We start from the raw sequence: 25,062 nt of genomic DNA on the forward strand, positions 1-25,062 counted from the left end.
TGAGCGTGACAACATCTCATCATTAAATTCCATATTATTTTTCAAAGAAAACCACCAACCACATATTTTCTAAAATCTCCTTGCATACGGCGGCGTTTTTGCTAATCACAAAATTAGCAGCTAATTAAATAACCCGTCCAGCTCAGTTGGTAGATCGCAAAGCTCTTAACTTTGTGGTCGTGGGATCGAGTCCTACGGTGAGCAATTCATAATTCCGGACAACTATAAATTGAGAATAGGATCAGCTAATTTTTTTTTTTTATCGGCAACTATAAATTGAGCTCTCCGTCATTCCCAGTTTCCCGCATTCGTCAACAAATTGTTTCCAGATAATCAAAAAAAAAATTAAAAGCAAAAGAGAACAATTCGATCGTGATTTTCCGAGGAGTTCATCTATGGCAACCAAAGTGTATATTGTGTATGTGTTATAATTCTATTTTCCATCCTTTTTTTATTTTATTTTTTGTGTGAAATGCTGTTGATTGCGATGCTTGACTGAATTTTACTGAGTTTTGAGATTCGTGATTATTTTTCAGTTTTAGCTTTCATTTGATTTAATTTTGAAATTAGTTTATCTGCTTTGATTTGACTCTGCTGAACTCGGTTTTTCTTCTGTATAATTTAGCAGAAAGTTTGGAGTTCATTAATCTTCCAATATTTAGAGTAGAAATGAGTTCCTTCGTATAATTGGAATTTCTGGATCTGAAAAAAATACGAATTTCAATTGTTGAGTTAGAAATTAATTTCGATCGGCTACCAGAGAAATGCAGTATCAATTGTTTTTGTTTTTTTTCTGGCGGTTGATTTTATTAGTTAGTCTGTTTAAAAATAACCTCAAAAGTTACTCTTGCAGTAATTTGAGATTCTCTTCCATCTAATTTTCGTGGTACTGAAATTGAGCTACTTTATGAGGCATGATCAAAAAGGTTAATTCGTAGATTACAGTTTAGCTTTCAAACTGATTATGTCTGTTCGGATTGACACGTTAGTAAAATGGGGAACACTGATTAGAGAGTAGAAAAGGAAACTAGCCTAGTGTCAGAAAACCATGAAATCTTAACTGGATCATTTTTCACATTTTGTTAAACCATGATTAAAGTGATCGTTATTTGTGGAAATTTTACGTGTTCCATTATAGATAATTATTATGCTATCTTAGTAATCAAGGGATTTGTGTACATCTGAGATGACTTGATAACTAAGACATATGACGCATATACGGAACTTGAATTTGTTGAACAATAATATTGAGGCAGGTGTCGGTTTTAGGGGGAGGAAACTTTTTCTTTTCTTCTATTTGCTGATAAGATTGAGTTTTACGTGAATCAAGCATGTACTCACAACTATTCCCTATATTTGTTCAATATTTTTAGTTTTATTCTGATAACCTAGTTTATGAAAGCATTACCTTGTAGCCCTATGCCATGTGTTATTGTGGATTAATAATGATGTAAGGTAATCGATTCATAGTTTTGCTGTTTATTTGGCCCCTTATATAGGTCCCTTTTCCATATTTTTCTTCTGCCACAAATTTATCCAGGAATTGATCTTCTAGCTTTCCCACTCTGAGTCATATATTTGCATGTGATTGATGGTCTAGTGTTCCATTTGTACTGAAAATAGTTCAAAGTGTTGGTTTATGGGCTGACACCCTAAGTTCTGAACTATGACAGATTTCTTGTTTGATTGTTATGTTGCTGTTTCTATGATTTCAACTCGGACTTCAACATGTGCTTATTGTTGGTTGATTGTTACTTGTTCATCATGATCTCACAATTTGTAACATGTGCAGTTTTAATGCGTTGAACCAAGAGATCTGGTGGTGTCTTAAGTTCAGTTTAAACTTTTTGACCATACTGTTTCATGATGATACCCAAATGACTTTGTTACCCGTCAAAATATCACAAACATAATGTGTAATATAATTCATGAAAACTGATTCCTTCCTTTTTATTACCTACATTTGATTCAGTTATTCTACTTCTCGGTTTGATCAAATTCCTTTTTTGTTATTATTTTATTTAGGATCATTTTGTTTTCTGTTTGCCTCAATTATGTTTAATTCTTTTGCTAATATAGTGAACCTTTTTTTTAATCTAATCTTCCCTTTTGGGGATAATTTTTGATCAAATCTTCTCACTTATGTTGTAGATACTATTCCATGTATGGACATGTGGAAAAACTTGCTGAGGAAATAAAGAAAGGTGCTGCATCTGTTGAAGGTGTTGAAGCCACACTGTGGCAGGTAAATAATGTCCACCATGCTGCTGTTGTTTGAAAAACCTGCTTTTTTCTTTATAGTAGTCCAGACTAATTTATTTAAGGATACGAAAGGGTTGAGGAGAGTTTAAAATGCAACTGAATGATCCTATTCTCCTGTAAATTTCAAGGCTGGTACATTTACTAGATGTCACAAGTCATTAACTATAACACTTGGTTTCCACTGTTTCATACTCGGTTGCAATGTATATATGTTTCCCAGAATCCTTTTCCAATGCTTATATTTTTCTCCATCGAACTATTTTTTATCTATAAAACTGCTTTGTTTTTGCTTTGAATCGCCGTTATTTGATTCATTACCTTTCATTTGTTGAACCAAGTTTTGTAAAGTCCTGGTGTTTCAAATTCATATAGATAAGGTTCCCAGGATTTATTTTGTTAAACAACATTGATAGAATTTGAAATGTATATGAAGTAATCTTGGTATATATTCAGTACAGGCCCCTGAGACTCTATCAGAAGAGACTCTTGGAAAGATGAGTGCACCACCGAAAAGTGAAGCACCAATTATTTCACCATATGATCTTCCCGAGGCTGATGGTTTTATTTTTGGCTTCCCAACAAGATTCGGAATGATGTCTGCCCAATTCAAAGCATTTATGGATGCAACTGTAGGTCTATGGAGAACTCAGCAACTTGCAGGAAAACCTGCTGGGATATTCTATAGCACCGGATCTCAGGGTGGCGGACAAGAGACTACAGCGTAAGTTTTTATATCAACATCATATAGCAACCTAACCTGACCTGCACCTAAATCTTTTCCAAATCAATCGCAGGTTGACTGCAATCACTCAGCTCGTTCACCACGGGATGATATTCGTTCCAATCGGATACAGCTTCGGTGCTGGCATGTTCGAGATGGAGCAAGTGAAGGGTGGAAGCCCTTATGGTGCAGGAACCTACGCCGGTGATGGATCAAGAATGCCATCCGAACTCGAGTTGGCACAAGCTTTCCACCAAGGGAAGTACATCGCCGGAATCACAAAGAAACTCAAGACAGCTGCCTGATTTCAATTTACTACAACCGCCCACTCCCACCACAATTTGTCCTTTCCATTTTTTTATTTTCTCTGGAATTTAAATTTCCTATATTTGACAAATATGCAGAAATCAATAATTCGTAATGTCTTAGTATATGCTTGTACGTGTGTCACACCTCACATTGGTCTCAATTTATGGTAAGATTGCTGGTTTCTCAAAATGCATAAACTGTCGGCAACTATGGCCTTGTTTTGTTTTGGACATTCAATAGGAAACTGCAATGTTCTGCTATATTCTCCACTTTCTAGGATATTAGAAGTGGTTGCCTATTTTGGGAAGCTTTTGTAAGACCAAATCGATAGAGATGTCTACCCATTTTCGTGTATAAAACCTATATCGACCTAACATTTTTTTTCTGGTAGAGAATTATCAAAGTTTGAACTTGATGACTGATAGGAGCCTACTATTTAGGTATATTCCAAGATACGTGTTGCATATTTTATGTATTAATTACGATTCGAAATGTTCGACGTTCTGAGGCAGCAAATGCCCTGGTTCGCTATGCTTTGACGTTGTCTACTACGTAAGAGTTTGCTTCTAACTTACCATCTTGTATTCATTACATTTGTTATTTTTGATGCCGTTTATGGCTAATGAATACAAGTTCATCTTGTATATTCAACAAATGCCTCCATAGTAGACCTCATTAAAATTTGATTTAAATTAGTCGATCAGTAGATCAAATATTGGTGATTAATTTTTAAAAAAATTGAGTCATCCTGTCATCTTTGTGGCTCGACAACTGAATCATCTATTCACATGATCCCGCAGCTATTAAGGATCTATGGCTCAACCTACTGCCAAAGGATTTCACCGCTTCTTTCTTTACATGCCCCATTGACAGTTAGTAGCAAAAACATCTCTCCTCCACTAATGTTACTTTTGGCGTTCCTTGAAATAATTTCTTTGCTTCTCTTATATGGCAATGCATTGCCCAACTTTTCCATCAGAGTCTTGCTTGAGCCAAACACTACGATGGGACGCGCACACTCCCAAAATCCAAGGAACCAACTCAAGCTCAAATTCGATGAAAATATGACATCAAGGGATGATTGTTAGGAATTCTAGGAGCAAAAAAATAATCAAAACGGGATAAATATAAAATAAGATATACATAAGATAGTAGATTTAACGTGATCTAGACTTGTTTAATTCCACAAACGAGTATAAACGTAGAGATCGGAAAGAGTACAAATACAATATATCACATATCTCAAAACTTGGCATATAAGTCAAAATCCGATGTATCACAAAACATTCTCCTATCATTCATAAAACTATCTTTACAACATAAATCTAAAAAACTACATACAATAAAAAGATGACATATCTCTAAAGTAATTCACTTTCATAATTTTAAATATTAAGATATATATTCTATTTATAAATCAATATAATGATAAATAATTTGATAAAATTAGACATCTCAACTGACACGTCGATCTAGAATATCCTTGAGAGAATTATATATATATATATCTTCGTGCAATGTAGTTAAGACACCGTTATTCTAGGCTAATTTGTTCACTGGGAGGGACGACCTTGACAATAAGGCCACTTAGGAATCAATTGAGACGTTGTAATTTTAAGACAAGTGGAGGGAAATTCATCAAGGGTTAAAAAAGGAAATAAAATGATTATACATTTTACAAAAATACATATTTTTAATAACATATTTATGATCGATTCAATGATGAGTATCGGGTATAATCTAAATACCCAAAACTCTTTTTTAACAAAAAAAAAATTGATAATATAAAAGGGTTAGAAAAATGTGATAATATCATTATACTTCACCAATGGATGACAGATAAAGGTATATCTAAGGGAGCTTTGAAGACAAGTTACTACCTCTTTATGATCAAATGAAATATATTTCAAATATGATCCAAAATGATGGGTTCAACTTAAAAAATTTCTGCTTTTAGGTGGCATAAATAGTCTTGAAATATAGCTTAATTATTGTTGTAAATATAGGATATTATTAGATCAAATTTTGGACAGCTCAAATGTAAAATGCTTGGAATTGAATTTTAATGGTGGGTCTCCCTCTTTCATTATTTCTAAACATTTTAAATTGAAATGTCTAAATGCCCTACCTTATATGATTCTATATCACATAGTGAAATCAATTAAAAATCATTATACAATTAACTGATAATTTAGTTAAGTTGGTTTATATAACCTAAAAAGTATTTGTAAAATAAGAGATATGACAAATATAGGTGAAAAATAGTAAGTCTGAAATTTTGAGGATCACATGGAAGAAGAGTACATGTAGGGATGGACCGAAGAGGGGTAGAAATTTTAAAATTATTTTTTTATGTATTTTTTATTAAAAAAAAAATTCGCCCTTAAAATTTTATAAGTTTAAGTTTGTCCCTAAAATTTTTAAAGTTTAAATTCGCCACTCAAAATAAAATATTGTGTCCGTTCCGGAATATAAAAGAACAACAATGATAAAAGGCTAGATTATTTCATTTTGGTACATATTTCATTTTATATTCACTAAAATGAATGTTAGTCTAGAGAAAAAGTGAATTTGATCATCCAAGAGTACTGATCCCAAAGCAGTGTATAAGATATGTTCTTTTTGTGCAAAAGTTGAGCCAACTAGAGTAGGAGTAAAGAAATATATATCTATATATTATTCATTTGGTTTTTCATATTAAATATACATAAATATTTAAAAAAAAACTTTCTTAGTGCATTTTATTCTTTACTTTGAAGAGAGTACAAAAGAAGATTATTAGGTTGTAGAATCTCATAAAATTGTTCATGATTAGTTTGTTATATATGTCAAGCTTCACCCCCCCTTTTTTTGATGGGGGGGTTCTTGGAAATTTTTAATATTAGTTTTGTTAATCATGAGGTAAACCAAAGTTTTTAAATTCATTTTGTTGAGTTAATTTAAGTTCAAATTATTGATTTAATTATATTTAATTTTTTTATTAGTATACAGTGATTATAAGATAGTATATGCTTAAACGACTCAATCATTTGACGATGAATGCTCAAACACTCCTTTAGATGTCGTGCTCAAACCCAAAACCTCTTGAGATAACAATTACCCCTTAACCACCCCTTCAAATATATATAACTTCTAGTGCGAATCTAGAAATATTTTTTAGGATGGACAAATATATTAACAACACATTTTTGTATATGGAAGAGATATAAATAAAATTTTAATGTAGGTATAATTTATAAAACAAATAACTAATCAAAAGAAATTTAAACATGTGTTCACCCTCAATATAGTGTACATCTGCCACCAATAGCTCTTAATGTTTATATTTTGTCAATTTGATTATTATTCTTTTGTACATCTAAATTTCACCCTTAATTTATTTTCAAATAAATTAGAGTGCTTTTAACAAAAAATAATTAAGTTATTAAAAATTTTACATACAGTGTGATTAAAAGAAATGTTGTTCTCTTTTAAGGTCATGGGTTCAAACAACAACGTCTATAAGATGTGCACGTTATTAATGACTAAAAAAATATAAATAGATATTATCTTATAATCTCTCCGGACTATATAAAAAAAAGACTAAATAGTATAGTTAAAGTCACCCTCATTTTCATAAATTAATCCAAGTATAACAAAATAACACACATAATAAGGCATTTGATTAAATATTCTAATTCTAATAGTAAATATACATGATATTTTCATGTCATGTTATAGTCATAATCTTTATAAAAGTATTTCTAATGAAGAAGACCTTAGACATACTAATTATTATGTGGGATATTTTGTTCCTAAGGTCCCCATTGAAAGTACTAAAAGAAACTTATATATAAAATAAAGTTTCATTTCTTTACCTTCCAATAGAAGCTCTTCAATGTGACCACTCAAAAAGCACAAAAGCATGACTGATAGACTTGTACATACATTTCTTCTTAAATTAAAGCTAGTAGTGGAACCTTTATTCACAGTGTTGTGGGTAACACCAAACAAAAATAAAAACCCTTTCTAAATTAATGTTGAAACTATTTTTTCCTGTTAATTCTGAATTAATATTCCTAATCCAATGAAACAACCTCTGATCTCATAATAATTATTCTTCAACTATTAAAAAACAAATTAATATATCTTATATGGTCCCCCCAACAGTGCCCAAATCCTTGCTTCATTTTGCCCGTTGTTGGTCCCCCTCTTCTTTGAAGAGTCCTTCAATTTTTTCCCTTTTGGGACTTCACCTTTCAGTGTGGACTTTCTTTCATTCATTCCACAGAAAACAACTTGGCTAGGGTTTTGATTTCCTGATAAGAACATACAACAACAGTTGCAGAGAATCTGTTCCATATATATATATATATATATATATATATATATATATATATATATATATATATATATATATGTACATATCTATCTATCAGATCCTTTTTCTCTTCCTCTTGTCGGTGTCCAGAAATAGAACGGCGAGTCGTGTGTCAACGGGAACATGCTCGATACCGGCACAAGGCATAGTCCTCGACTTCTTAGATATTGTTTAGGCCCTCCAGGGTCCTTGGATTTCTCAGGATTCTGCCATTAATGCAATGGGAAAATGCTTAATCAATTATGAAACTGTGAACTATATCTATATGTAACGTTGTGTTAGTACCTGCTGATGTTGTATGGCAGCATCGTTGTTTTTCATGTATGGGGTACGTAGAACCTGATGTAAAACAAAACAAAACAAAAACTCTTGTCAGAAAACAGTTCATGTTTTATGTTTTGTATGAAATGAAATAGCAGGTGTTGATGGGAACTTGCACTGACTTGTTCATGGAGGAATTTTATGTATTCAATGGCTTCAGAGAGCACTGATGCTGTATCAGTCTACATAGAACAATAATCAAAATTATTGATTTTAAGAAAGTAAAGCCAAAATATTTAAAAAAAAAACAAAAAAGATGATCAGAAAACTCACTTTTCCGAAAGGTGAAACCAATTGTTGGAGTGCAGTGATTCTGTCCCCCATCGTCTCTTTTCTCACCTGTGATTTTCAATCAAAGCTGTTGAATTTGAAAACAAAGGAAAAACAAATCCTGTTGTGAAAAGTTTTATCGAACTGATGGTACCTTAAAAGCTGGCATAGTTGATGGGGTTTCATTTCGGGGCCTTTTAGAAGTGGGTTCGTTTCCACTTTTCTTCACCACAGTGCTTGAGTCCCGAACTTCTGATATATTCTGCTGACATGTCAAGAAAATAAAATCTCAGCATACAACAATATTCCAAACCCTAATATAGAAAAATTTGGTAGTAAAAGATTCTTCAAACAAAGGGTTTTTGGTTTTTTAACCTTTGGTTTTTCATCGAAATTTCCCGTTGGAAATTGGGTTTGCAATGAAGGGAAAAGCCCAGGCCTAACATGATCAGCCACGGGAGCATCAGATGGGTTCCAAAAAGGAGCATTGTTTGAGAAATGTAACTGTCCATGGAGCTGCTGCTGTTGTTGTTGTTGATGATGATGATGTTTTGGTTGTGAGCTTCTCAAGAATTGTGGGACTTTGGACCATGAATTAGGCAACAATTGATCATTACTGTTCATTCCATGTTGATAAGATTGTTGATGTTGTGGTTGATTCTCAGACCCCAACAGTCCTTGCAGAATCGTCGAAGGGCTACCGTACAAGGCCGCCGTCGAATCCACCGGAAAACTCGAAGGTAAACCCTGGCAAGTCACGGTGCTATCACTCGAACTTCCATGGGGACTGAACTGAGATTGATCAAGTAAAAACCCTCTATTCATTTGCTGCTGCTGCGGATGATGGTGGTAATAGTTCGCATTTGATGTACTCAAGCTATGATCTTGAAGCATAGACCTGAAACTAGTCTCACTCTTCTCCCCACGCCTGTTCCAACAAAAGATCAAACCTTAAAAAAAACAATTTCAAAGTTATCAAAGAATCAACATTTTTTCAACTACACTTACAGCAAAGCTTGATTCCAATCCATGGCTTGAGAAGAAAGTCCCAAACCCATCATTTGCAAATCCATAGCTTGAAGCTTCTGATTGTCCTGGAAAACAACCGAACTACCCGATGAAGATGCTGTTTTGATATCAGCCATCTCAGCCGCCCAACCGAAGCTATTATTAAGCCCAGAGGATGAAGATGAAGAACCAGCAGTTCTAGATGAATCCCACCAGTTTGTTCCCGTGTTAAACTCATCTGCCATGGCTAAAAACAACAACTCAGCTGCTTCTTCCTTGTAGTTGCTGTTGTGTCTGAGATTCTCCTTGGGGTAGTTTTATGGTTGAATAAAATGATGGAAAACAATATATATAGGTGTAGATAGACACGAAGCAGCCAAAGGATTAAAAACAGGTTAATTGGTAGTACTATAGAGGAACAAAGTAACCAGGATATTGTGGTTGACATTCTGGGGATGATAAGACAAGGGGAAAGGTCATTTTGAAATTGATTTTTTTTTTCTGTTTTGGATTTTAATATTTTGGATGCTTTTTAACTTTCTGTTAAAGTTTAAATTATTTTTTAAAATAATGTATGGAATATGTTTTACAGTCTTTTTATATGGTGAAATTTTGATTTTTTGAGTATTTTAATAATTTGATTGATGAGTATATTTTTGTATCTATTACCTGGGGAAAGGTGTATTTGTAGGGTCTTGCTTTGATCAATTAGTTCATGCAAAGATTTGATTTTTGAGTGTGTCTGATAATTCAAAAGGAAATTACTTTATAGAATTTTTATGAAAAAATATATAAAATAAAAATAGTTAGGACATACTTATCACGTATTGCAGAATGAATTTAATAGATTTTGTTTTATTTTTTAAAATTATATTATCTGTTAAATTTATATTTATCAAACATTCTAATTACATCTTATATTTAATTTTACAACATATTAACTATCTAATAAACCATTGACGGAACTATGTATAGTTCCAGGGGCCACTGCCCCCACCAATTTTTTATTATTAAAAATTATATAAGGATAAATACATATTTAAACTTTTAAGTTTTGATTTATTTTGATTTTGTCCCTCCTAATTTTATTGTTAATTATATTTTCCCCCTTAAACAAGAATCCTCGCTTCGTCCTTGTCTTAGTTTTTTTTATTTTTTGAATTCTAAACTCTTATATGTAGAATCCGTAAAAGGTTATATTTTTATTTGAGCATTTAGTCTATATATTGAAAATGAAACAATAATTAAAGATGAAAGAAGATTTTATGTGATAGTAAAATCTATTAAATTAATTTCTTTAAATATGTTTTAAAATGTGACTAACTACATAAAAGCATTATTGATGTTGATCATGATCGTTTTTTCAAATAACATGTAATAAGACATATAACCTGTTTAATTATAAATTTACTATTGTCAGATAAATGTACTTTTATAATTAGATATAATATTTATTTCATTCAATTTCGTTATATCTTCGTCACATATCACTATCATGATCTCGTTATATCTTTATCACATATCACTATCATATTTACCTTACTCGTTAGGTTGCTCAAAGTGAAATCAAACAATCAAATATACTCTAATACTAATTGTCATATAATTATTACCATCTTCTCGACAAATGTTTGATAGAATGTACAATGTGGTCGTTTATAAGCTCTAAAATTCCCTTTTAATTTCGATGTGGGTTAAATGTATCATACTTCTCCGTAAAATGTGAAATGAAAAAAAAAATAGATGCATTACCCTGAATTTAATGGGAAAGAAATTAATCGATTTTAAACATTAATAATATACTTTAAACTTTTTTATTTTATTAAAAGAGAAAAATATATTTTCCTTTTTCTGAAAGTTATTTATTTGATTTTAATCTTTTGAAAAACATTTTATTTTTAATTTTATTGAAAGAGAAAAATACATTTTTCCTTTTTCTGAAAGTTATTTATTTGATTTTAATCTTTTGAAAACATTTTTTAAACTGTGATGCTTTAAAATTTTATAAATTTATTTTTATGCAAAATTTTTGGTTTTATCCTAAATTTAAAAGTGATAAATTTAATATGACTTAATTATATAATATCCACTATAAATAAATTAAAGATTTTAAAATTAATAAATAATTTAAAATTGGGTAAAGTACACAAATGATCCTCCAAATATAGGGTACTACTTTATTACGTCTCTCTACTATTAAAAGTTACGGTGCTTCGATTATAGAGTGTTGCTTTGTTGAGTCTCTCGACTATTAAAAGTTACAAAATAATCATCTGACTATCTATTATGTTCCAAACTCGCTCTTTTCGTTAAAAAAATGATGGTATTCTGAGATGAACGTTAACTTATCGACTGTGATGTGATAAAATTTGATCCTAGAATCTCAAACGACTATCATATCTTAGTCGTCATGTTAATATTCAACTTAGACAATCACCAATTTTTAACGGAAAATGACAACTGACAAGTTTGGAACATATTGAATAGTCGAGTTATCATTTTGTAACTTTTAATAGCTGACAGACTTAATAAAGCAACATTATATAGTTGGAGGATCATTTTGTAACTTTTATTAGTCGAGTGACTTAATAAAGTAATACTCTATAGTCTGTGACCATTTGTGTACTTTACCCTTTAAAATTTATAAGGAAAAACAGTTGCAATGAAATTATCATAACTCATGATTTAAATTTAATTGGGCTAAGATCTAATTTGATGCCTTGATATTTATTTCAATCTCATCAAAGTTGGCACCATTATGTTTGTAGCTACATTTGAACTAATGGTCATAGTACCACATATATATGAACTAATGGTCATAGTACCACATATATATGAACTAATGGTCATAGTACCACACATATATATATATATTATATATATATATATATTATATATATATATATATATATTACATTCAAATTCTTCAAACCTAAGACAACCTAAGATATTGGCTACATTACAACAACATAGGCACAAACAGACCAATCAAATCACTAAATATAGTATGTATTTTTCACTATCATTGTCTAACACCCATTATTGTTGAGTTTCTCTTCTCTCCTCGTAGGGATTACTTCCCATTACAGACGTACATATGTAGACTGCATATGAAGACTGTTCAACTATGTATTTATTTATTTATTTATTTATTTATACATGCATTGCATTTTATCTTTATTTTAAATTTTTTGACTGTTAGAGGTCTTCCACGGAAGCTGCTCTCAACCTGGCGTTGGGGGTAGCCTACTACCCTACCTCCCTCTTACCCCATTGCATATGAGAATAGGGTTTTGTTGTTGTTATTGTCTTGTTTATAATTCAAAAAAAATGAAAATTAAACCCCCGGTTATTATCCTTAAGCCAAATCGATCAATGTCTTGAGATTGTACACTCAATCTCAACAAGTGCAACAACCTTCCCTAAATTAAATATTAACTGAAATAAGTTTAATTATCGAGTATTTAAATATATTTGAACATATAATATATTTTAATTTAAAGTTTAATTACCTTACTCTTACTCTTATTGCTATTAAGGATATTATAAAGATACGAGGGTTTATACTAACTTCAAGGTTATAAGGGTATGTTTCAAAAGTTGTTTTATGATTGAATTTTGGTGTAGTTACATAATTAGAGTGTATTTAGACGATCATTATAATTTATGGATTATGTTAAATTATATGTAATTGAAGGTCCTAATTGCACTATTCAATTCTTAGAGAGAGGTGTGGGAATTGATTTATAATATTATTTTAAAATATAGCTTTATGCAACTATAAATTACATTTTGTACTATCAAGCATGATATAAAAAATTGGGTAGTATCATGTTACACAACGTAAAAATCTTATAATTTTATATGGTTTAGGACTTTTGGATGAGAGAAAATATATGATTAACATTAACTGTGAGAAATGAGAAGATATTCACTCAGAAAAAAACAATGAATCAATCTTAATTATATATTTTCACTCATTCAATAGTTCTAAATTTGTGTAAAACTAAAAGTTTTATATTATGCAAATAGATCCTAACCCGTAAAAAATTATAATATAATTACATTATGTTAAATGGTTATTTCTAGATGTCACAGATTCGAATACCAATAACTATAAAGGTTTTTGAACTTTCATTGCAAAGTTGTTGAGAATACTTTCAGTGTTAGCCACGTGGCTTGTGTTATTATCCCATCGACTGATAATTTTGTCGGTACATGTCAACGAAGATATTTTGTGCAAGGTCGAAGACTTTAGGTCCTGATTTTATCGTATAAAATACATTATTCTAATCGTATTGGTTGTAATTATATTTGTAACACTTATTTAATGCCAAATATTATTAATAAAATATTTAGAGAAAAAACAGTAAAATGTGAAAATAGAGAAAAATGGTGATTGAGAGATGGCAGGAGGGAAGGAAAGACAAAAGGAAGACTCGAGAAAAGAAGAGTAATTGTGGTATGCGACGGAAGTATATTTTTTTTTTGAATTAATTAATGATATCTGATTTACTGATTGATTAATTTAAATTAGATATTATAGAAATGAGGGTGACCTTCTCAATCAAGTTTGCTCTATTCGCAAATATCATGATTTGAATATTTAAATTTATTTAAGAAATTCAGTATCTCATCCTACTAGACCAATTAATTATTGTTGACATAGAATTTTATATTAAAGGATGTAAACTTATACTTTTAAAATTTTAAAAAGATAAATTCGAATTTATAAAAATTTAATATGAATATTAACCTATTTTTAATAAATTATAAATAAAAATCTAAAATATATAATATTTTTAAGATTTTAAGGGATGGTTGCTTCACTTATCCCCTCAACCCATCCTGATAAGTCTTCCTTAAACATAATATTAATATTAATTTACGAAAGCGTACGTCATGTATTCCTTCATATGACCTTTGAAATACTTTATGTCAACGAGTAGGGTCCACGCGGCGTGCGCGCGTGCGTGGACAAAAGGACACTCTCTCAGAGTCATATCCCCGAAAATGACCATTTTTATTCTTCCCTTCTCCTTCCTAATCATTTGCCCCCACCTTCATCTCTTGCCTTGTGTACATTTCACGTACTCATCAATTCTATTATTTTCTTCTCCTTTACCTCTTATGGGTAAATTACAAATTTAGTAATTGAAATCTACACTTTCTACTATTTTACTCACTGCACTTTAATTTTTTTCAATTTTCTCACTATACTTTAAATTTTTTCAATTTTCTCACTGTACTTTAAATTTTTTCAATTTTCTTACTGAGCTTAATACCTTGGATTTTTGTCACTCGGTCGTTAAATAGTTAATGACACTAAAATAGATTGTTATATAAATGCAAAAGGACGTCGTTTTGGTGAAAATTTTATTTTTTTTAACAACGACGCTTTTGACACCGTTAGCTATTTAACGACAGAGTGACCAAAATAGGAGAGATAGTAAATTTCAGTGACCAAAAAACCCAATGTATTAAGTTCAGTGAGGAAATTGAAAACTTTTAAAGTTCGGTGAGCAAAATAGGAGAGAGAGTAAAGTTCAGTGATGAATTTGTAATTTATCCTTCTTTTATTCAACCCCAAATATTAAAGGAATAAAAATTATTTTTTGTGAAAATAGATTCATCTTTAACCATTTTTTCAAAAAAAAAATATTTTTTGTGTGAAGCAAAGTACAAAAATTATTAACTTTTCAATGAAAAAATTATTAATGTCAATTAGAAATTATAACATTTTGTGTCATTGTAAATACTAAATAGAATGTAGTTTAAAGTGTCCTAATATACAAAAAGATTCTCAGTAATTTTTGAGAGAATCAAACTAATCTTCATCAAGCCTCACGATTATTAAAAGAACACAATAGCAAATGATTAATCATGTCAACCTTAATATCATAAATAAAATTTATTTTTATATTATATTTTATGATTTATATTTAAAATTTTAATTACTTTGTTAATACTTCATCCGTAAGATTTAAACTTAAATTTTCTCTTTTAAAGATGTAATAATACCATATCATTTCAACTAATCCTTATTGGTAAAATCATTTTTCAATATTTGAGAAGGGTTATAATATGATACACTAGTAAGTTATAATAAGCAATTATCGTAACACATAAACATAACCAATGACCCAACTTTCATGATTTAATTATATTTTAAATCATTAATAGTTTTTGAAATCATTGAAATTAAAGTCAAACATCTTTTAACTTTTTTATAATTTAATTATTTTTCAAAATTTTTAATTTAAAATTGTATGATTGAATTATTTTTAAGATTTTTAAATTTTTAAATTAATAAAATTATATTATAACGATCTTAATTTTTATGGTTTTATTACATTTTAAAAACTTATTTATTTCAATACTCACTTATAATTCAATAATGACTATGTCTCTATACATAAACTAGATAAAATCTAAAAACTAATATACACATATACATGTATGTACACATACAAATATACGGTGAACGAACACAAATTAAATTATCTTAGTGGTTAAAGAATCATTATTGTTTTAGAAGTCACGAATTCAAACACCAACAATTATAAAAGTGATTAAACGTTTATTATCAAACAATTAAAACTAATTAAAATATATACTATTTTATAATCGCTATAATCTCTCCCAAGTTTCAAGATCTACCGGAAAATGTAATTATTGCAGTAACATGCAGTTATTGAGACAAAACTTAAGCGTAAATTGCGCCTACTGTATTTTGGAGGCAGCACATGTCATTTTCAGATACTGAATTTATGTCACCCATTAAATCGTCTCATGTTTTCCATTGTGACACAAATTCCATATCTCAATCTTGGTTTCCTTCCGTTGCTTTCACATTTCCTTTTCCTAAATTTTCCTTAAATTCTTACCTCAAATGAGAATGTTTCAGAATATTAACCATTTTTTAACAATTTTTAAATCTAATCATATTTTTATTTAGGATCGACTAAGAGGAGGAGTATCCTGAGCAGTTACTTAGAGCTTCCATTTTTTTATAGGACCTATAACTCTTATCTTTATAATTGAGACCTTTTTTTTATATAAATGAATCCCCTAATTTTTATAATCTCACATTTTACCTTTATAATTGAGGGTCTTAATCTAAAAATATTTGAGACGGCTCTAATTTTATCTAGAAGGGGAAAAAATAGGAACTCTAGAAAAAAAAATGGGAGTGTTCTTAATGGATCTAAAATCTATAGCCTAACTAAATATGAGATAATAATATGAACAACTTGATCGATCGGTTAAATACAAGGCAGAACTAAGAATTCATCATAGCGGGATTAAAATATTTTATAAATATAATTTTTTTATTGAGAAGGGCCTAGTAACGTTTTATTTATTTATTTTTTAAAATTTATATATATTTTATATTAATTAATACTTGAAAAATAATTGGTGGGCTAAGACTCCTTAACCCCACTGCCCAAGGTTAAATATGCTTACTTAAGATATTAACGAAAATAACTTATATCAAATTATATTTCTAAATTAAATAAAAAAAAAAGCGAGTAATAGATTATTTTCATCAAATGAGAAAAGCGTTATTTCCTTTGAGTTTAATGATTATTTACATTTATAATAAGATCTATAAATAAATTATTAATAAATAGATTATTATTTGATGCGTTGATGATGAAGATTATTTTTTAAAATATTTTTAAGATTACGAGAAGTTCAATATTATAATTGGACAAATTTACAGAATTTTGCCTATAAAACTATTTGACACCAAGTTCTTTCTTTATTATAATAATAATAATAATAATAAATAAATAAATAAAAGGAGGGAAGGAGAAGGCCACACGGGTGAATCAAGGATCGACTCTCCATCTTCTGTATTTACTTTTTTATATTTTAATTTATTTTACTTCTGCTGATTGATTTACTTTTATCGTTTAAAAATTTAGATTATAAATAATGTACATTGTTTTTATATTTATACATTTATATAATAAATTTTTATTTAAAAATTTTAATTATCTAATAATCAAAACTATTTTATTAAATATGACCCATATCAAATAGATGACTCATAAATAAGTTTAGTCACAATTATGAGTGTTATGAATGCTATGCAATTCATTGTGATTATTATGATTGTGAATTTGGTGAAATTCTAAAACATGTGACGATGTTATGAGCACGATTGTTACATTGCGTAAAGAGGGCATTTTACATTAAAATTATGGTAAATTACGCGTTTAGTATCTTAACTATCAGTTTTTGTCCGTTTTAGTACTTATACTTTTAATTTTTTTTTCAAAATCATACTTAAGGTTTAGCTTTTGTTTCATTTTAGTAACTCGTTTTAAAACCTTTAGTTTTTGTTTCATTTCAGTACCCCATTCAAAATTTATCGTTAAGTTTTGAAAACATTGAAAGTTTAGGTATTAAAACGTACCAAAACTAATAGGTTAGGTACTAAACACATTAAGTTAAAACGTACCAAAACTAATAGGTTAGGTACTAAACACATTAAGTTTTTAATGGCAGGTACTAAAATGAAATGAAAACTAAATGTTAGGTATGATTTTGAAAAAAATTAAAAGTTAAGGTACTAAATCAAATCAAAACTGATAGCTTAAGTACTAATTGTGTAATTTACCCTTAAAATTTTTCCATCTCTTGAGCTATAACCCGAGCCTTTTTAAGAAAATATTAAGAGTTAAAAAATTAGGTTTTAGGTTATCTTTCATATTATTTAGGGTAAACTCACCAACTATCATTGAATTTTAGGCCGTGTACGTTTATATCACTTAACTTTTAATTTCTCCAATTATAATATTAAACTTTGGTTTTATTAACTTCAATTATGTCATTAGATAGTTAAAATTCAAATGATGTGATGACATGGACAAAATGACATCATTTTAGTATGGCGATTAATGCCTAAAATGATGCCATTTTTACACTAAACTTCATGAGTTTATCATTGTAACTCAACTTTTAGACATTTTTATTTTTGGCACTACACTTTTCCGGGAGTCATCGGAAGCTAATAACAATTTTATCGCGACAAGATTGGTACCAAAATATTCACATTGTATTCCTCTTTCTTCTCCTAGGATTTATTTTTCATGAAACCCACTCAAAATCAATGAAATTAAGCAAAAACAAACAATCTATCATTTTTAGGGGTTTGTGGACTTTCCTAGATTTGAGGTATTTTTTGGGTGTTTGTTCGACAGTTCGAACGACGATAAATATTATTTTGAGAAGATAAACAATATATCTCAAAGTTAGCCTATTCGAACTATCATAAGAAGATATTAGAGTATTAGCATGTCGAACTTTTAAAAGGATTTTCGTCAATTTTGAATGGGTTTCGTAGAAAACAAATCGTAAGAGAATAAATATGAATGAGTTGCGAACGTTTTGGTTTCAATTTTATCGTGAAAGATTACCGATGATGGCAATGATTGACTGCTTACAGCAGTCGGATAGTGCAATGTCAAAAAGTAGTTACATATAAATCTGGTAAATTTGATCAAAACCTGAATACCTAAATCGATTTACTTAATTTGAGATATGATATGGTCCCAAACATAATGGTTAAAACTTGATCTAAAACCCCAGACAACCAAGTCGACTTGAATTTTAATTGAACTGATATGAACAGTAATCAATCTGACCCAAACTGAAAGTAACTCGAACTGAAAACAACTTGAACTGAAAACAATTTGACCCAAACTGAAAGTAACTTGAACAGTAAACAAAGTGAATAGATAATTTATTTTTATTTTTACCTATTTTTTATCAAATGGTAAATGATTTATTATCCTTTTGTATAATACGAATAATTAACCCACATTTGGTATTAGTTTAATGGATCGATATTTATTATATTATTAGAACCAACACCATTTATATTATCCACTTTTAACTCGATTGGACTCATACGCAACTCAACTTGAATAAACTCGAAGATCCAAAGATTAAGTCAAATCAAAAAATAATCGATCTGATCCAAAAATTGTCTGTTTCAATATTGACCCAACAAAAAATTGGTTGATATGATATTGATTCGTTCCGAAAATTAATCAAACTAATATTAGTTTGACCTAATACCCTACTTACCATAGATTTGAATTAAATCTAAACTAAATCAAAAGAAGGATCAGTTGGATAAGCCTAAAGGTGTTATTTTTGACAATTTTGTTGGTTCAAGTGGAGGTGGTTTTTGTTCTCTTTCTACATGATAGTTAGCTTTTTTGTAATGTAAGGGGATTAAATAATCCTTGTAAACAAGAGAGAGTGGTTCAACGGGATAATAAGAACAATGTTGATGTTATTTTCTTGTTGGAAACTAGGGTTACGGATGACAGGTTTTTGGATATTTTCATAAAGAAGTTTGTTGACTCAAATTATTGTGCAAACTATAGGTGCGTGTCACATTGACTTTTCAAATCATTTTCCTTTACAAACTGATTAAAATTTAAATTCCCATTTCAAGAAAATGAATATTTTACATTAATTAAATCAATTGATTTACAAAACATATCAGAGCATATTCAATTCAATCAATTAGTACATGCCAACTATATTTAAAATAACAAAATACATCTAAATCATCTATTTGATTTTCTGATTTGTAAGGGAGATGCTAACCTGTCTTGCTCCTCTTAGCTCCTCTTCTCGCTTTCTAGAACCTACGTGTGAAACACCCACACGATAATTCGATGACTTAATGAGGCATAATAAAACATAGATGAAACTCTAACTAGTTAACAATGCATGAAAATTTCATTCAATGATATCACACAAAATAATATAACATTTCATATAGTCAATTGCATATTTCTACATATTTTGTCATTATTATCATTATTACCTTCATTCATATCTTTTAGTCATGTATTCTTTTACCTAACATTCTTAACTATCATATGATTCATTTAACCAAATAATACAAACAACATCATATTATTCATGTAATATATTTCATATCACAAAACATATACATCACATACAGTGCATTTATTATTATTTCTTTATTGGCCCATGTACACATCTGATAACTAAAGATATGTGAGTACATAGAGGTTGTGTACATATGATGTCACCACAGCTCATATAAGTCCCACTATACATCACATACAGTGCATTTATTATTATTTCTTTATTGGCCCATGTACACATCTGATAACTAAAGATATGTGAGTACATAGAGGTTGTGTACATATGATGTCACCACAGCTCATATAAAGTCCCACTTAGTGGCATATGAAAGTTATCCCGAAGGACCTCATGTATGTCCCGAAGGACCTATGAATATGTCCAGAATGACCTATGTATCCCTCGACACTTGGCATGCCAACTATATCCCTAACTCTCTTATCACATAACATGGTCTTTTTTACTTATATCATTTCACATATCACATAGTCACATAATCTCATAACTTTATATCGCATATATCATGTAAAATTCTCATTGAGTCTCATATTCCATTATTACACTTATATATATTATGTCGCATTTTCTTGTACTCATATAGACATGTAATCACACATATCACTTTCACATATCATTTGTCATATATCTTATCTCTTATAATCACATAATTTAGTATTACACATCGTTTATTTTCATATGATTTATCACACATACATGTATTCACATAAATCATAACATATACCTATACTTATATCTCATATCATCTATCATATATGACCACATATGTCCTGTCAGCTATCATATATGCATACATTAACTTATATCATATCATATATGTTGTGTTTTATTCTCTTATATTCTCATAAATTCCCTAATATATTTACTAACATATAAACATATATCCCTTATACATGTATCCTATACTTCTCATCGCACAGCTTCTATAATCTTTTCCTATAGCTTCAAAGATCTTTACCATATGACTCATATATTATAGGTTCATTTAAACACATTATTCTCCTCTTATAGTTTATCCTTCATATTCGTATAATTATTTATGCTAATGTCTCCTATTTTATATATTATTCTCATATTATCCTATAAATCAATGCTAGTTAGCTTATCTCATTTTTCATTTAATACAATAAGTCTATTATACTAGTTTCCCTTAAACTTAACTCATGTAATTTATATCTTCATCTAAGCATATATCCACTTGTTCATAATCACATAGCTTATATTCTTTCTGTTGTTATCATATAAGTCATTACTATGTTACATGTTTTGCGATCTTATAACTTATTTTACCTGCTCATATAACATTCTCATATAGTTATTTAAATCATCACATATACCTTTTCTCATATATCTCATTTTCATGTATCACATGTATCTTGTCACATGACTTATATCTTATGATCATATAATTACATATCTTATATTATATTCTCATATTATCACATAATCGTATATTTACATAAATCATATAACACATACAAGAACATCTCAACACATATAATCATGCATACATACAATTCATATCATTCACATGCTTATATTTATTGACTTCATGCACTATAATTATAGGAAATAGACTTATCGCAAGTCTAATTTCCATATAACCCCATATTAAAATAAGATGCACTCATCTGGCCTCACTAGTCACTACCGCTTTCATATCTTATCTCAATGCCTATTTCTTGTCGACTTTTTCGGACGTTACCCTCGATCGATATCTACACAATCATGTATACATATCAATATTCCAAATACTATGATTCGATCCTTGATTTCTTAAGCTATAAGAAAAGAGTAAATCCCAATTTTCTCTTGTAAGGGTATCGACACCTCTATAGGGGTATCGGTACATCCCTTACTGAGGTATCAATACACTGCATATGTATCGTTACACAAATTACATTCAAAAATTTTATTTTCAAGAGGGTATCGATACACTCCTTAAGGTATCAGTACCCTTTGAATATCTTCCTGAATTTTACTCCTTGCCCAAAATTCATTTTTAAGCCTGAAAATCATACTAAACTCACTTAATTTTACCTCCAAAACCTTCATTTAATCCTTGAGGCTTAACTATACTTATTCAAATCAACTTATATCACTTTAATTAATTCTAATCTCCAGTATCCTACATACACACTTGAATTCAATAATCAAGCCCATAAATCAACATGTTCTAAATTCGTTTCTAACACTCTGAATTTCTTAGTTAGATCCTTGACAAGTCAAATTTCACTTCTAAACTTATTTATTAACTCTATCTTAATAATTTCTTTAAAAATTCTTTACCTTCAATCTTACATAACTTAATCATTTTTGAGTTTTAAGCACTCTTAAGCTTTCATTAAGCTTTCCTATCACTCCAAGAATTAAAACCAACTTTAAAACGAAAGAATTAACCAACTTGAGACTAACTTACCTTACCAATGGAGCCACGGGAAGAGAAGAGGAAGAACTCAACCCAAGTTCCAGACTTTGCTTTCCTTTTTCACCATTTCCACGTGTTACTCTCCTATATAAAGGGAGAAATAAAATCCTTCCTTAGAAAAACCAATTTTACCCCTTACGTCATTTAATATTTACTAAACAATCATCCACTAAATATTCTAATTTAGTCTCTGAACTTTTAAATCTTTCAAAATCTGACCTCAAAGTTTCAAAATTTCCATTTTAGTCACTAGCTCGATTTTGTGATATTACAACGTGATTGGTTCTTCCCTTGGATTATTAATGGGATTTTAACATCCTTATTGACTCTAGTGAGAGTTCTGATTGTGAGGTATTGGGTCCTTATGTTACCCCTGACATGAAGGAATTTCATGAGATTGTTAGGGATTTGGGTTTATCTGATCATCCTTTTTTGGTCCTACTTATACTTGGTGTAATAAGCAGCAATGTATGTTTTTAGCCATGAAGTTGGACATGGTGTTGATTAATTCAAGTTGATGTAGTTCATTTTTTAACTCATTTGTTAAATTATTTCTTATGGTGTGTCATACCATTGCATGTTATTGTGTGGCTTTCAAAGGAAGCCCCTGCAAATCGCCCAAAGCCATTCAAGTTTTTTTAATTTATGGGTTCTCCACCCTGAGTTCCTAGAGGTTTTGAGTAGATTTTGGTAGTTCTCTGTTCAGGGGATCTCTATGCATGTTTTATTCCATAAGCTTAAGAGGCTAAAGGGTTGTTTAAAAGAGCTAAACATTCACAGTTTGGTGATGTCTCTACTAAAGTTATGAAAGAGAGATGATCTTGAGATGTTACATTAGCAGGTTTTAGTTTTAGGTGATGGTGCTAGTATGGATAGGGTATCTGTTTTGCAACATGAGTTAAAAAACCTTGAGGAGGCTGAAGTTCTTTTTTTTTACAAACAGAAAGCAAAGATTTAGTGGTTGCAAGAGGGATATCAGTGTTCTAAATTCTTACATTCTATTGTGTCTGCTAGAACTAAGAAAAACTGTAACACCCCAACTTGTATCCGACCCGAATACGAGTCCGAGATGTCACATTGACTTTTCAAAACCTTTTTCTTACAAAATATCAAGACATTTGAACTTATATTAAGAAAATACGATCATATATTGTTCAATTGTGTTTGGTATAAAATTTTGAGTCAAAAACGTATTTATAAACAGTAAAATATGATATGAACAGTACCGTGAATAGTAATGAACAATACCTGCTACAGTACCCCGAATGTTAAAATTTCCAGATTTTCAAAGGGGAACGATTCCCCTGCTACAGGGAACCGATACCCTGTAAACTAAAATGCACTCATAAGAATCATATCAATCATATAACATTTTAGGAGTCACTTCTTACCATAGTAACTCCGTCACTGGCTCATCGCAAACCAATGTTTTTCGATAGCATAAGTACCATTAAATTGCACTCACCTTAGCCTTGCTTTGATTCAATCCTAATTCTTTGATTGTTCCGAAACTTGTTTAGGCTCAATTTCTACATAAACATAACATTTCAAAACAATTATCATAAGCCTAAACCTTAAGCTTGATGTTAATACTTAGGGGGAATATGTTCCCCTGCACAATCTGGAATTTTCGTTCAAGCCCAGAAAATCACTGTTCATGCACGAAAATTCACTATATCAACTTAAATTCTTCATGTTTCATTCCCTTTTATAATCTTAACTCAAATATACATACTTAAACTAATTTATATCCATTTATTTCATCTTAAACCTCAAAATTCTATTCTCCATATAGAAATCAATAATCATACCAAATTTTCAACATGTTCTAATTTCAATTCTATCACTTTATATCTCTTAATTAAGCTGATGACAAGTCGAATTTAACTTCAAATTCAACTTATCAACTCTGTTTCAAGATTTCATTCAAGAACTCAAAATCTTTAATCTCTCATATACCTTTCATCTTGTTGTTTTAGATCAAATTAAGCTTCCTTAAGCTTAATTATCATCTAATGATCAATATCCAACCTTTAATATCAACAATTAATTAACTAGATAGAAAACTCACATTTACTCTTGGACACACGTTGAGGAAGAAGAATAATGGAGAATTCTCTGGATATTTTCCTCTTCTTATCCATTTTCCTCATATATAACCCCTAACATATCATTTTTAATTTATTTATTGGTCAAATGACCATTTTGCCCTTTAATTATTTGGATAATTACTAAAAACTTTCAGAAAATATCCCCAAATAAATCATCAGAACTATTGAACTATTTTACTTTGACCAATAAATTCTAAAATATTTCAATTTGGTCACTAACCCGGTATTGAGGATAATACAAAAACACCATCAGAGTTATGAATGATGTGTAGGGAAATATACTTGAGTTTTTTTATTCAATGGCTTTTGAGTTTGTGGATTTTTTTACTAAGCA

The 25,062-nt window shown here is 29.8% G+C and overlaps 2 protein-coding genes across 5 annotated transcripts; one reads left to right on the forward strand and one right to left on the reverse strand.

Annotated features, from left to right (window-relative positions):
* Positions 1-395: 395 nt before the first annotated feature.
* LOC120179443 (probable NAD(P)H dehydrogenase (quinone) FQR1-like 1) lies at positions 396-14,643 on the forward strand. Of its 2 annotated transcripts, XM_039185039.1 has the most exons (5): positions 396-418; positions 2,152-2,245; positions 2,721-2,983; positions 3,057-3,333; positions 14,624-14,643. In XM_039185039.1, the coding sequence occupies exons 1-4, from the start codon at positions 396-398 to the stop codon at positions 3,286-3,288; spliced, it is 612 nt and encodes a 203-aa protein (XP_039040970.1). In that variant the 3' UTR covers positions 3,289-3,333; positions 14,624-14,643. The 2 variants fall into 2 exon arrangements, with proteins under 2 accessions (XP_039040970.1, XP_039040969.1); XM_039185038.1 differs by lacking the exon at positions 14,624-14,643 and having other exon boundaries at positions 3,057-3,489.
* Positions 7,688-23,070, reverse strand: LOC120179442 (transcription factor bHLH123-like). 3 transcript variants are annotated; one of them, XM_039185036.1, is made up of 8 exons: positions 23,060-23,070; positions 9,252-9,526; positions 8,619-9,171; positions 8,398-8,508; positions 8,247-8,312; positions 8,090-8,155; positions 7,938-7,991; positions 7,688-7,858 (listed from the first exon to the last, which is right to left on the reverse strand). In XM_039185036.1, the coding sequence occupies exons 2-8, from the start codon at positions 9,494-9,496 to the stop codon at positions 7,700-7,702; spliced, it is 1,254 nt and encodes a 417-aa protein (XP_039040967.1). In that variant the 5' UTR covers positions 9,497-9,526; positions 23,060-23,070; the 3' UTR covers positions 7,688-7,699. The 3 variants fall into 3 exon arrangements, with proteins under 3 accessions (XP_039040967.1, XP_039040968.1, XP_039040966.1); XM_039185037.1 differs by lacking the exon at positions 23,060-23,070 and having other exon boundaries at positions 8,398-8,505; positions 9,252-9,592; XM_039185035.1 differs by lacking the exon at positions 23,060-23,070 and having other exon boundaries at positions 9,252-9,592.
* Positions 23,071-25,062: the final 1,992 nt, after the last annotated feature.

This window comes from Hibiscus syriacus, unplaced genomic scaffold (genome assembly GCF_006381635.1).
Source record: "Hibiscus syriacus cultivar Baekdansim isolate YM2019G1 unplaced genomic scaffold, ASM638163v2 tig00112416_pilon, whole genome shotgun sequence".
NCBI classification, from domain to species: domain Eukaryota; kingdom Viridiplantae; phylum Streptophyta; class Magnoliopsida; order Malvales; family Malvaceae; genus Hibiscus; species Hibiscus syriacus.